The sequence below is a fragment of the Tachypleus tridentatus genome, chromosome 7, assembly GCF_004210375.1.
Source record: "Tachypleus tridentatus isolate NWPU-2018 chromosome 7, ASM421037v1, whole genome shotgun sequence".
Classification (NCBI taxonomy): domain Eukaryota; kingdom Metazoa; phylum Arthropoda; class Merostomata; order Xiphosura; family Limulidae; genus Tachypleus; species Tachypleus tridentatus.
Genome location: NC_134831.1, coordinates 114,842,656 through 114,857,182, shown reverse-complemented (window position 1 = coordinate 114,857,182; position 14,527 = coordinate 114,842,656). Strand labels below are relative to the sequence as shown.

Below are 14,527 nucleotides of genomic sequence, written 5' to 3'. Positions count from 1 at the left end.
CTATGCTGCTTTATTATTTATAATTATTTTATTTTATTTATTATCAAAATGAACAAAATTCAACATAAAAAGGAACTTACACTGTAAATTATGGGCTGAAGTAACACTTTATAATATAATGTTTTACTAACACACAAGTTTCCCAAGTCCTTAAAAATTAAAGAGCTTTGCCAGATGAATTTATAACACCAAATGAATTGAAAAAAATAGAAACGCCTAGTGTGCCCTTTGTGTGTTTGATTGTGACCTAATATTTTCAATCAAGCAGATTGTAATACTTTGTTATATCACATAATTATTGTAGGCCCGGCATGGCCAAGCGTGTTAAGGCGTGCGACTCATAATCTGAGGGTCGCGGGTTCGCATCCCCGTCGCGCCAAACATGCTCGCCCTATCAGCCGTAGGGGCGTTATAATGTTTCGGTCAATCCCACTATTCGTTGGTAAAAGAGTAGCCCAAGAGTTGGCGGTGGGTGGTGATGACTAGCTGACTTCCCTCTAGTTTTACACCGCTAAATTAGGGACGGCTAGCACAGATAGCCCTCGAATAGTTTTCTGCGAAATTCAAAAACCAAAAAAACCAAACCATAATTATTGAATATTTTAACGTTATCTCAATTCAGTTGGAAACAACTGGTAGTGCATACTACATGTATAAGTATACAGCTAGATGCTGTATTGTTTCTGGAAAGAATCCAATGAAGGCGTGATGCCTCTGTTAACGAATTCCGATGATCAAACGTTAAACGTTGGTGATTGTACAGTGGTTGGCTAGTTGTGTAAGAACCAGTACTAGCAGTTTAACGCCCGTTTTCCATCCTTCTGGCCAAAGCGCTGTCCAGAAGTTTTCCCTAATTGCAATATTCTTTGGTAAATGCTTAAATATTACCTTGTATGTGAGCAGTTTTGTGAGTAAAATGTGTAAAGATGCAGGATGAATTTAAAAACCCTGAAAATGTGTATTTTTTTTATATTCAAAGAACAACAAAGGCTATCTTGATTAAAACGTTATATTATTCCCTCTCAGTATTTTACTTCACCCAAGACAGTCATATCATTTAATTTGTGCTCCACATGAAATATTAAAATAAGAAACTTATAAAGCCAAACATAATCCTACTAAATATATTAATAAAAAACCTTACAGGATTGTGCAATTTATTAATCGCTTGAACAAAATATACCAGAGACTGAAACATTAGACCTTTTTGTCAATTTATTTTTTGGATGTGCGACACTGACCATGGATGTTTCCATTTTGGCTTGAAAAAAGGTTTGTTTGTTTTTGAATTTCGCGCAAAGCTACTCGAGGGCTATCTGTGTTAGCCGTCCCTAATTTAGCAGTGTAAGACTAGAAAAAAGACAGCTAGTCATCACCACCCACCGTCAACTCTTGGGCTACTCTTTTACCAACGAATAATGGGATAAACCTAACATTATAACGCCTCCACGGCTGGGAGGGCGAGTATGTTTGGTGCGACGGGGATTCGAACCCGCGATCCTCAGATTATGAGTCAAGCACCTTAATCGCCTGGCCATGCTGGGCCTACAATTTTGGAAAATTTCTTCCGAACAGAAACCATAGTTTTTCAATGTCACTAGTTTTAAATATTTTATAGTTTTTTTTTTTAATTTCGTTAATTTGTCGTTTTTAAACTGTTATTCAAACCTTACGCTGAATTTTCGCATTTCTTTTTCTTCGAGAGGGGAAGCTTGAACAATGTCTTTTAACGACGGTGGGTAGTGATGACTAGTTGCCTTCCTTCTAGTCTTACACTGTTAAATTAGGCACGGCTAGCGCAGATGTGAACGCCTTACAAACAAATACGGGGCAATCCCGTTATTCGGTTCAAAGAACTAGACAAAGCCGTTGAAGAACTAGATGTTTCTGACTGACACTCCCACTCACTCCCAGCTAGAATTTCAAACATTAGGACGACTTATCTAAAAAATAGGTGTCGCTGACCTGTACCGTTCAAGTTGAAAATTCAGTTTCCAGTTCTTATTAAAATTTCAACAAAATATTTTATCATTGTTTCGAAGTCTTCACAATAATTGGCGGAAACTTCAAAAACAATGACTGACTCAAACATCTTTTTGAATTAAATCTGTGAGAAGAAAAAATTTCATTAATTTATGCTCAGCGAATGTAAGTTTTATTTTATTATTGTTCTAATGAATATTGAAGATGGGTTATTATCTTCTCCATACTTTTATCAACTGAGCATACCAGACTGTAGTTTTGAAGTTATGTGATTTCAATCCTATTACCTAAAAAGGAGAGAGAGAGAGAAATATGAAGATCGTATTTCACACTTTGGGCTGGTAGATGCTTTATATAATTATAATAATAGTGACGGCGAAATCCAACTGTTTAGGGTCGTCCAAGAGTTGGCGTTGGGGTGACGGGTCTTTTGTCAGAAGTTTAGACCATAACTTCTAAATTACCGACGGATAGGTCAAACAGTCCTTTGTATAAATGCATTCTAAAGACGGCTGGTATGGGTATTGTGTTTTATTTGAATAGCTTTGCACATAACCCAAGGAATAACATAAATTACAATTTAATGACAATTGTGTATAGTGCATCGGCTTTGGATCATAACAATGACTCAAGAAACTTGTTCAGAATATTTTATTAAAATTACAATATTAAGAATACAGCAAAAACGGTATCTCAATACTTAAATATATATAAACGAAAGCATGACCAAATCGTATGTTTTTTACACTTGTTTATGTTGGTGAACACCTGCAGACGGAGTTCTCAAGTTGTTAAGGGCTGATCTACAAAGAAAATGAACTAATTACATAAAATAAAATTAAAGTAACTGAAAAAAAATTGTATATACACTTTTAAAATAAACATTATAATATGCACATAAATAATAGCAAAATAAGACAAGTTAATTAGATTCTCTCTATTATAAATTCTTAAAACACAAAAAGTAGTCGTAGTGAGGAAAAAAAAGTGACCATTCTTTCAGATGAATGATAACCATCGTTTGTTCCAAAAGTTGGCTACTTGGTGTTTCTTTCAAATTTTTTTTTTTTTTGGTGTGCTTTCAGAATATAAAAGTACTATATGACGTTAACATTAGAAACTCACACTTAGGGTTATCAAGTTTTGATAAATTTCATATTCTTGGTAATAATTAGTAGTTAGAATACCTGTAATGGTTTCGTTTTTCCAGCAATTGACAACTAAGCACAATAATTATTTTTAATGATAGCTTCCATATCCTCTACCGTAGCCTATGCCATGACCACCATATCCTCCACCACGACCACCGTAGCCTATGCCATGACCACCGTATCCTCCACCACGACCACCGTATCCTATGCCATAACCACCATATCCTCCACCACGACCACCGTATCCTATGCCATGACCACCATATCCTATGCCATGACCACCATATCCTCCACCATGAACACCATAGCCTCTGCCATAACCACCATATCCTCCACCATGACCACCGTAGCCTCCACCACGACCACCGTAGCCTCCACCATAACCACCATAATTTCCTATAAAGCCACCCATAACTGTGGCCACACCAAAGAGAAGTAAAAGAGCAGCAAACTGAAAAAAAAGAAGAAAAATACACAATAGTACAGAATTCAAACTTAGTCGTGAAAATTAGACCCTTCAAACGGATATGTTGAAACGTACATCGCAGTTGTTCTATTAAAAGTTTGTTCACGTGGCAGTATAATTCTGATCATGTTAAAAACAAAGTAAAGGAACAAGATAATGTATGCTTTGGATGAAACAACTCAAACTAGAACAGTCTTCATTATTCAAAACCACTTTGTTTTATACAGAAATTTCTTCAATAACAAACTTTTTCATATGTTAATATTTTCATTTTAATCACATTTCATAAACTTCTAATAACTTAGCAAATTTTTATTTTCTTTAGTATGTGAAAAAAACAGCATTTGTTTTTGTATTTTGCCGCAAAATCTTGCTTTATTCTTTCAGGGCTCGAGTGTGTTATAAGAGTGACTGCCAAGTCCCACTATTCGTTTAGGGTAGCTCAAATATAGATGGTGGGTGCTACTGAATAGTTCTCTTCTCTTTAAAGTATAAGTTTAAAATAAGGGACCAATAGTGCAGATAGCCTTTCTCAAGAACATCCGAATTAAACAAAATGTTCACATTTAACACATAGGTTTGTTTTTTGTTCGGCGACAGTGTTTTGAGATTACAAACAAAGACCTAGAAAATAAAATTGTTTTGTTTCTTTTTTCATCTGTTTAGTTACAGTTAAATTTAAAATGTCTAAAATCTCGAAATTATGTTTAAATAATACTTATTATCTTTTACTTGTTTGTAGTTAAACAGAAAGCTACAGCTATCTTTGCTGTGCCTACTATGGGTAACAAGAACAAAAACGGTTTTTAACGTTATACTTACCACTGAGCTAATGAGATACATAGTGATGACAATTTGTGGGTCTGCTTTATAACATGGTTGTTTTATCATTCTAGTTTCTAGACGGTTAGTGATTCAGGCTTGGTAAAGTTGTTACACTGATAATTACCAGATAGTAAATCAACCTTAATAAGGTTGTTTTATCTTGATAATTGTTAGTTACTTGGTTATTCAGACTTAACATGGTTGTTCTATCATGTTAATTACGAGAAAGCTTGTAAATCAGGCTTAATTGGATTCTCATGTCTTGTCATTTCCTGTAAATATACTTCTCTTCATAACAAACAAGAAATTAATTTTACTCGATGCTAAATAAATTCTTGGTATAAAAACTACCTCTTTAACACGATTTTATATAAAAGTGTTGAAATTTAGGAGCTATGTTAGCGATTGAATTCGACTGAAATGGGAACAGGCAATGATACTTAAGTTTAATTTGTCAGAAAAATAGTGCTTGTTTGTTCGTTTGTTTTGGAATTTCGCGCAAAGCTACATGAAAGCTATTTGCGCTAGCTGTCCCTAATTTAGCAGTGTAAGACTAGAGGGAGGTATGTTTGTTCGTTTGTTTTGGAATTTCGCGCAAAGCTACATGAAAGCTATTTGCGCTAGCTGTCCCTAATTTAGCAGTGTAAGACTAGAGGGAGGTATGGCCAAGCGTGTTAAGGCATTCGACTCCTAATATGAGGGTCGCGGGTTCGCATCCCCGTCGCATCAAACATGCTCGCCCTTTCAGCCGTGGGGGCGTTATAATGTGACGGTCAATCCCACTATTCGTTGATAAAATAGTAGCCCAAGAGTTGGCGGTGGGTGGTGATGACTAGCTGCCTTCCCTCTAGTCTTACACTGCTAAATTTGGGATGGCTAACACAGATAATCCTCGTGTAGCTTTGTGCAAAAAAAAACAAAAAACAAACAAGCACTATTTTTCTGACAAATTAAACTTAAGTATCTGCTACCCTGAATGAACACTTCTTAATATACAATAACACTTCAAATGTAAAAACTTCACAACTTCAAAATCTCAAAAACCAATTTGACTCACCACAGTATTCATGATTGTGTTACGAACTGATGAGACTAGAAGAGAAGAAAATCCAATATGTTTTCTGTCGATTAGTTTAATTCTGCAGAGATGCACCTGCTTTTATATTGGAACGAATATGTTTTTGTTTTTTTTTATTTTAGTGCTTCGTAAACAAATTAGACATCGATACTGTTTTATGAGAGTGATACAGCTTGGCAATCATACGTTTCAAACTAGCCCTAATAAAAACAAAGTAAAAAAAATAATTTAGCTTCTAGAGCATCACCGTTCTAGGCTCTCAGAAACACTACTAATCTCTCACATCTATGTAGCCAGTGACATTACGTTCTTCCATCCGAAAAACCGATTTCTTAAGGTCTGAAATGATCTCACATTTCAAAACTAATTACAATTACAACATGTGTTATCTGATCATGAGAGGATATACCTTGATCCACTTAGTACCGACATTTTTGTTTTATTAATTGTAGACCTTCGTGATGTTACTGAGAAGACAATTTTATTATACACTATTTCTTGCTACGTCAACAATCATTCAATTTATATCTATCTGTATATCTACCTTTCAGATGCACATTTAGAACCTGATAAAGGCCTAGAACTTTAAATACCTTTGTATCATGTCTTTCTTTAGTATCATCAGTATGAAGTTAAATAGCCTTAAACAAAACAATAAAGAATAATAAAAATCTAGCAATTTGTATGGTAAGTTTAATTTTTACAAACAACTAGTTTTAATCAGAATTTTTTTACTACTTTGTCATATTTGGTGTCCTGAGATGTAAATAATGAAAACAAACAACAAAAACGTAAATCAATACAATTTAATGAGCTATGTTAACTGGAAAATGAAAAGATTAAATAGATATATTTTTCTTTTCTATGGATATAATATTTTATTATGCAGGATTATATTGAGGCTTTCATGAAGAAGATATTAGTGTAATATAAGTAATAACTGATTATTCTGAGAGTAAAATATCCTGTAAAAGTGACGCTGTCTTTTTGATATCTTCTTCAACCTTCTCACGCTAGGCTTAATATTTATAGCTTTGGCAATAAGTGTTACATATGTATTAACTTGTATACATACTACAGTCCCGGTATGGCCAAGTGGTTAAGGTATTCGACTCGTGATCCGAGGGTCGCGGGTTCGATTCCCCATCACACCTATTATAATCGCTCCTTTTAGCTGTGGGTTCGTTGTAATGTGATTGTCAATCTCACCATTCTTTTGTAAAAGAGTAGCCCAAAAGTTGGCGGTGGGTGGCGATAACTAGCTGCCTTTCCTCTAGTCTTACACTGCCAAATTATAGTCGGCTAGCGCAGATAGCCCTCGTGTAGCTTTGCGCGAGCCCCATGCTAGTACAGCTAAAATCAGCGGTGGGCTCAGTAGATAGCCCGATGTTGGCTTTGCTGTAAGAAAACACACACACATGCTTTGTGCGAAATTCAAAACAAAAAACATATAAAAGGATTGCTATTTTTCATCCGCAAAATAAATAGTTTATAACCGAAAGTTATTATAATTCTATAGTGTTTCACATGATTCATAAATTTTGAAACAAATACGGGAATGTCGTACGCCTCAAGCTATCATATATGACAAATGACTGGTTCAGTTCTGCGCTCGTGGATTGAAAAATACTTTGTGATAAGAACTTCTAATTACATAAACCAAATATACTGTAATTAAATGAAAAAACTTAATGTATAATAATAACATATGTATATTATTACATCTTATGAGAAATTATTTTGTGTTCTGCTACGAAAATGTCATAATCAATTACACGTCAAACTCCTTCAACCGAAGTCAGTGACTGAAACACGAATAAAAAATAAAAAATATATTAGGTGAGGGGCATTCTGCAGGCTTCGTAACTAGTACTTTTGTGTATGCTTGCGATATGTTCTTTCTTCCATTATATGTCTGTGGTTTAACGTTCTAACTCGTTTTTCTCAATCAGGGACGTTTCTGGGACTACTAAAAGGTACATTACTCCCTTTACAACAAGTCATAGCACAACTTATAGTTAGTGATCTACACGATAAGTTTCAGTGTGATACCTGAAATAACTTGAAGTTGTATTTCAAAATAATGAAAACAGGTGGTACGCATGATTACTGGAACAATTGGGTCAGTAGATCCTTATGAAAATATTAGATACATTGATCCACAAAACAGTAAAGAAAAAATTAAAGGGTAAAATGTATGTGAATATTCGAGACAATAGGAACGTATCCATACGTGAAGATTGAATACAATGGTTCTTAAAAAAACAAAGGTTAAAATTACACGATAACTGGAATTTCTTGAATCGTGTTGTTAACCACACTGGTTTGGTTTATTTTGAATTTCGAGCAAAGCAAGGGCTGTCTGCGCTAACCGTCCTTAATTTAGCAGTGTAAGACTAGAGTGAAGACAGATAGTCATCACCATCCACCGCCAACTCTTGGGCGATTCTTTTACCAACGAATATTGGGATTAACTATCGGGCTATAACGCTCCCACGAAAGAAAGGGCGAACATGTTTGGTGCAACGGGGATTCGAACTCACGATCTCAGATTACGAATCGAGTGCCTTAACCACCTGGCCATGGCGGGCCCTAACCACATCGACAACGTGGAATGTTCAAAATGTTTTGATGCCACTATTAACACGACATTTGCTTCAAATTTCTTTTCAAAAAGCATTACACACGTCCTGAATAAAACCATCTACACAATGACAACATGGCTGCAAATAACTAGTTAGAGTATCGTACTATCTCAGGGGTTCAGCCTCGTCAGGGTTTAGATCTCTGTTTGAATATGGGAGGGTCAGCTGCAATCTTGACTTCTTCCTCCCGTATCATGGGTGTCATTTTTATTTATTCAGCATGAGTATTGGGCACCCTCAAATGTTGAAAGCAATATAAAGAAGGTATTGCTTTCACGGATCTTTATCATATGAATCTAATTCCTCTATTAGGGCCGCGTCCATTTACACCGGGGTATATTTGCTGTTTATAGTCCATATGTTCCAATGTAGTTTATATTGTGGCTTATTTTATGTGTTTTTATATAAATACCCCCCTTCTCATTCACTGCATAAAAAGAGAAACTACAAAATAATTAGTTACGTAGGTCTAGCAATAAGTGGCATATTACTGAACTTATAACACACGTTTATGGGTGAGAGGCACTTAGTCTTATTTCCATCATGTAAGATATAGCGATCTAGTGCTACCAATTTGATTTATCCTTTGGCAGATTTTGTTTCATATATATGTTTTTACCAAGTTAATTTTGTATAAAACGTAGACCAATAAATTCTGTTGATGCTGTTGTCCGGACAAATGTTTCATAGTTTAGGGTTGAATTTAATTAGTTTATTTAGTTTTCCTAGGTTTCTGTTTTGTGTATATTATTTTTTATTTGTTTCTTAGAACAATATTCAGTGATGGTATCTAATGAGGAATGTAAATTTGTGGCCACAACAGATGGTATTTCGGAACTCTTCCAGATAACTAAACCTTCTGTAAATTGTGAGGCGAAGCAAAAATTTGGGTCGTGTTTTGTCATTTCACTTACATACATGATGAAGAGTATGGGGCTAACTTCCCCATCCTTGAAGTATCCCTGTCTCAGAAGTAAAACACTCCAGATAGGTGCCCCAGACATTTTCTTTTTTCTAGAAAGTTTGACAACAGTGAATAACTCCTCGCGGTAGTTCCATTTCTAACATCCGGGACCTTAGACATGAGTGCCAAATTGTTGGTTTTGTTTAAATTCGCGCAAAGCTACACGAAAGCTATTTGCGCTAGCTGTCCCTAATTTAGCAGTGTAAGACTAGAGGAAGGCATGGCCAAGGGTGTTAAGGCGTGCGACTCATAATCTGAGGGGCGCGGGTTCGCATCCCCGTCGCGCCAAACATGCTCGCCCTTTCAGCCGTGGGGGCGTTATAATGTGACGGTCAATCCCACTATTCGTTGGTAAAAGAGTAGCCCAAGATTTGGCGATGGGTGGTGATGACTAGCTGCCTTCCCTCTGGTCTTACACTGCTAAATTAGGGACGGCTAGCACGGACAGCCCTCGAGTAGCTTTGTGCGAAATTTCAAAACAAACAAACAATCCTTCCTTTAAAAACAAGAATATTCGTTGGTTTCCAAGAGTAACATATGTACCCTGGTTTGAAGGAGACATTGAAAAGTACCTTTAGGTGTTCATTTCCCCAGTGGCATAGCGGTATGTTTGCAGACTCACGCCGCTAGAAACCGGGATTCGATACCCATGGTGGGCAAAGCACAGTAGCTCATTGCGTTGCTTTGTGTTTAATTCCAAACAAACAAACAATGAGGTGTTCCAGTAATAAGTGAGTTCCGTTTTGTTTTGTTTTTATGTAGTATCACTTGTACGTTGCCTGCACCTAGTGTTTTGTTTGTAGTGTGTTTTATAGCTGTGTTTGTGTTTAGCCCCCCGCTTGTACAGCGTGTAGTCTACGAATTTACAACGCTAAAATCAGGGGTTCGATTCCACTCGGTGGGCTCAGCAGATAGCCCGATGTGGCTGTGCTAAAAGAAAATACACAGCATTTGTGTTGTTGTGATTTTTCTTCTCATAAGTTAGAGTGTCAGGTTTTGCTTTGTTGATTGTTTGTGATGGAAGATTGGTGAAAAATATCTTTGCTTTGCATAATTTTGTTGTTTACTTGGTTACCATAGTAATCATTCACATCTGGATTGACTTGTGTTGGAAAAATATTTTGTAGGGGCTTTTTAAATAGTTCGGCTTTTTGCATTTTAGTATACGTGGTTCTTATTATGTGCTAGTGTTGGGTAGGATTTGGATGTTTTTATTTTGTGTGCATTTCAGAATTTTTGTGGATTTTGTTTCAGGTATTACAATAAGTTGTCTCGTTTTAGTTGTCTAATTGTATTTCGTCATCCCCGTGGCACAGCGGTATGTCTGCGGATTCACACCGCTAGTTTTTGTTTGTTTGAAATTTTGTGCAAAGCTACACAAGAGCTATCTGCGCTAGCCGTCCGTAATTTAGTGGTGTAAGACTAGAGGGAAGGCAGCTAGTCATCACCACCCACCGCCAACTCGTGGGCTACTCTTTCACCAACGAATAATGGGATTGACCGTCACATTATAAGGCTCCCACAGCTGAAAGAGCGAACATGTTTGGTGCGACGTGGATTCGAGCCCGCGACACTAATATTAGAAGTCGAGTGCCTTAACCAACTGGCTATGCCGGGCCACACACAGCTAGAAACCAGGTTTCGATACCTGTGGTGGGCAGAGCAGAGACAGCCTATTGTGTAGCTTGTGCTTAATTCCAAACAAACAAACAAACAAACAAACAGAATTCCATTTCTAGCTTTGTTACAAAGTGCTTTTATCTGTGGTTTCAGTGTTATATCTTTTGTGTTTATGTTTAATCTATGTAGTTTGTGTCTTTCTGGAATCATATCTGTTATGTTTTTGTGTGGCTTCCATGTGTGAATTGTTGTGTGGTTTTGCAGCTATGGTAACGCAGTCACTTATTTATTCATAATAATCATCTATGTCTCGTGAGCACGAGACATTTGTCATGGTTAAATTTGGTAACATTTTTTGTTTTGTATTATTGCCAAGGGGTATTGCTTTGTTTTAGCAAGGGCGAGATCGAACTTACTCTATGTAGAGAACAGTCACTATCTATATCTTGCCCTACTTAAAATTATAACCCTTTTAAGGGCCCGGCAGGGCCAAGTGGCTAAGGCACTCAATTCGTAATCTGAGGGTCGTGGGTTCGAAGTCCCGTCACACCAAAACATACTCGCCCTTTCAGCCATGGAGGCGTTATAATTTGACAGTCAATCCACTATTCGTAGATAAAATAGTAATCTAAGAGTTGGAGGATAGTGGTAGTAACTGTTTGCCTACTCTCTGGTCTTACACTGCTAAATTAGGGAACAGCTAGCGCAGATACACCTAGTGTAACTTTGCGCGAAATTAAAAAACAAATGAGCCTTTCAGGCTTAGATCAGTGGAGGTTGCACATAAATCAAGAATTTGTGTGTTCACCAGTGAGTTGGTGTTTGGTCGTTTAAAACTACAGAGTTAAAATTGTTTAAAAGTCGTAATAATCGAGATCCATTTGATATTGTCTTTCGAAATCAAAAAGTTTAATGTTTTAAATTAAGAACCAATATTATGAGGTAGTTTTTGTTTTATTTTGTATCTAGAATTTTACTAAGTTACTTTTTATCGCTACATCTACGATTATGCACTCATTTGTACTTTAAAAGTTTATATTTGTGATCGAAAAGTAGAGTTGTAGATTAGGGCTAAGCGCCGGTTAGAGTTTCTGTGATGTTTTCTCTCTCTGCTTTAATCGTGGTGTAGCTACTAAGTTTTCAAAACATATTATATTGTGTTAAGAGTTCCGGTTATACATGTAATATTAGATTCCAATAATTTAAGTTGTTCTTCGGTCTCATGTTTCTTGGAAACAAGACCATCTTGGATATTTGTTTGAAAAATATTGAATTTATGTTTTAGTGGTGGTTATGAGTGTTTCTATTGTTTTCGAGAGTGTTGATACCATGTGTTTTGTCGCTAATGTTATGAATATGATGATGCAACTTGTGTCTTTGTTAGGTTCTGTATTTCAGCATACAATCTAATACCCTGTTTATAAAAGGTATGGATTCTTGTTTATTTGTAGTGTCTGTTGGTTGTTGTTTAGTTTATATTTTCTGTATTTGTATCGTGTAGTGTCTGGTTTTATATGTTCTATATTTGTATTGTGTTGTGTCTGTTGGTTGTTGTTTGGTTTTACATGCTCTGTATTTGTATTATGTAGTGTGTGGTTGTTGTTTAGTTTTACATTTTCTGTATTTGTATCGTGTATTGTCTGGTTGTTGTCGTTTGGTTTTATCTGTTCTATATTTGTATTGGGTTTTTCATTCGTTGTAGTAATTAGTTTTTCACTGTCCCCTGAGTCTGTCCTATTTGTTACAACGTATGTTTCACTGTTGCTTTACTTTATGCTTTGTGTTAGTGGAGGAAGTCTATTTTGTGTATCTGTTGGTAGTATTTGTGTTATTTCTAACATTAAATATCTGTTTTTCTATTTGTTTGTATTTTTGATAACCCTTGTAACTGGTTGTGTGTGCTTCATTACAATTATAGCATTTCGGATTCGTTTTTTTTAAATTATTTTACGTTGTGACACCAGGTGTTCCCCGCCACAGCCAATACATTATCTGTGATTTACGTGTGCCCGTATCTCCAGCAATTAAAGCAATGCAAACACGATGGGCCGAAACCGGTTTGTTTGGTTTGAATTTCATGCAAAGCTACACTAGGACTGTTTGCGTTAGCCGTCGTAATTTAACAGCGAAAGACTATAGAGAAAGCAGATAGTTACCACCACTACTCTCCAGATCTTCGGCTACCCATTAACTAACGAATAGTGAGATTGACTGTTACTTTATAATTGTACCATTACTTTTGTATCCACCCCACATTCTTCTAACAACGCCTTAAGACTTGTGTAGTAAATTCGTAAAAGCCTTTCTCAGATCGGCTAGCATACATTTATCCAATGGTCATACGTAAAATGTATATGTCTTATTTGGGTCCATATATGTATGGTTAATGAACAATTCCAAGTTTTTTTGTACTCCCTAATGCTCATAAATCGTAGTGTGCTTACCTGTTGTATTAACATGATGTGCTTCCTTAATCAAGAACCGTCCACTATAATAATAGCACCAACCTCACAAAAATAGCTCACACTTAAAGTGTGAAAGCTTATAGCACTTGTAGCTCTGTGCTGATCAGTTGTATACCTTCAGTTATACAACGATATGATAAGCTATCTTTATGTAGGGGATTGATACCAGTCTTTCTACAACTTCCCTCCAAGGTGTTTACTTCTAACGTTCTTTTATGTGGAAATATATTATGTACAGTTTCACATTTTGTAATGTACTATCAAAATTTGAAATATTAAATTTTATGGTTTCTTGTATTCATGACCCTAAAGACGACATCTTTTTCTCCAGGCCTACAAGAGTTTTACCAATCCTAAATTCATTATCTCATACTGGAGTGTTTGATTTCATTTTGGCCTAATCACTAGTTGTAAATTTATTTTTAACAAGTCTTCGTATGAATACTTTAATTCCCGATAGTATGATAAGTGCTCATCTTGTTGTCAAAAGGAGTTCATTGTCTGGTATAGCACTTACCATGTATTGCACAAGAATTTCCTGATCATAAAATGTGAAGCTAGCATAAACTTGAATCCATGTCTGTGGATGAAATTAGTTCCCAATTTCACTCTTCTTTGACATAAATTGTCTATAAACATCACGAGCCAAGTAGAAGTAACTTCATAAAAGCAGTCGTAAAATACATAGAAGTACATAATGACAGTTAATGACCTAGATATTAATGAATTGGTTATAAACAAGACTTCAGTTAGTCCAATGATTGGGAATCAACTCGAGTAGTCACTGTGTGAATGATCTAAAGAAGGTTGTTCAAATGAAGTTACTCATTAAGTTTCATTTTGTTTATTTGTTGTTAAATAGAAAGCAACACAATGGGTTAAGTGTAATGTGGCTACAATGGGTATAAAAACTTAGTTTTTAGTGAGGGCTTTCAGATTTACAGAAAGATTATTTAGTAAGGTTCAATGATTCTTTAAATTAATCAGTAAGTCAGTCAGCGTTTGTTATTAATCAAGAAAATTTCTGTTAGAATATATTAATATATTATAGGCCTGTGTTAGAAAGTTTGTTTGTGAAAGTAGGCCTACAACTTGCGTAAAAGTGAACGTGGCTGTGAAGAAATGAATCAGTTCATTGTTGTTAAGTTTGCAAGTTTCTTTGAATTTCGCGCAAAGCTATACGAGTGCCATCTGCGCTAGCCGTCCCTAATTTAGGAGTGTAAGACTAGAAGGAAGGCAGCTAGTCATCACCACCCACCGTCAACTCTTGGGCTACTCTTTTACCAACGAATAATGGGATTGACCGTCACATTCTAACGCTCCCACGGCT

The 14,527-nt window shown here is 36.0% G+C and overlaps 1 protein-coding gene across 1 annotated transcript; it reads right to left on the bottom strand.

Moving 5' to 3' along the window:
- Positions 1 to 2,649: 2,649 nt before the first annotated feature.
- LOC143258086 (uncharacterized) lies at positions 2,650 to 3,579 on the bottom strand. The gene is made up of 2 exons (XM_076517106.1): positions 3,171 to 3,579; positions 2,650 to 2,786 (listed from the first exon to the last, which is right to left on the bottom strand). The coding sequence occupies exon 1, from the start codon at positions 3,544 to 3,546 to the stop codon at positions 3,223 to 3,225; it is 324 nt and encodes a 107-aa protein (XP_076373221.1). The 5' UTR covers positions 3,547 to 3,579; the 3' UTR covers positions 2,650 to 2,786; positions 3,171 to 3,222.
- Positions 3,580 to 14,527: the final 10,948 nt, after the last annotated feature.

Bases quoted from the DNA above. Each gene is read 5' to 3' on its own strand.
- LOC143258086 (XM_076517106.1), bottom strand. From the start codon at position 3,546: ATGGGTGGCTTTATAGGAAATTATGGTGGTTATGGTGGAGGCTACGGT.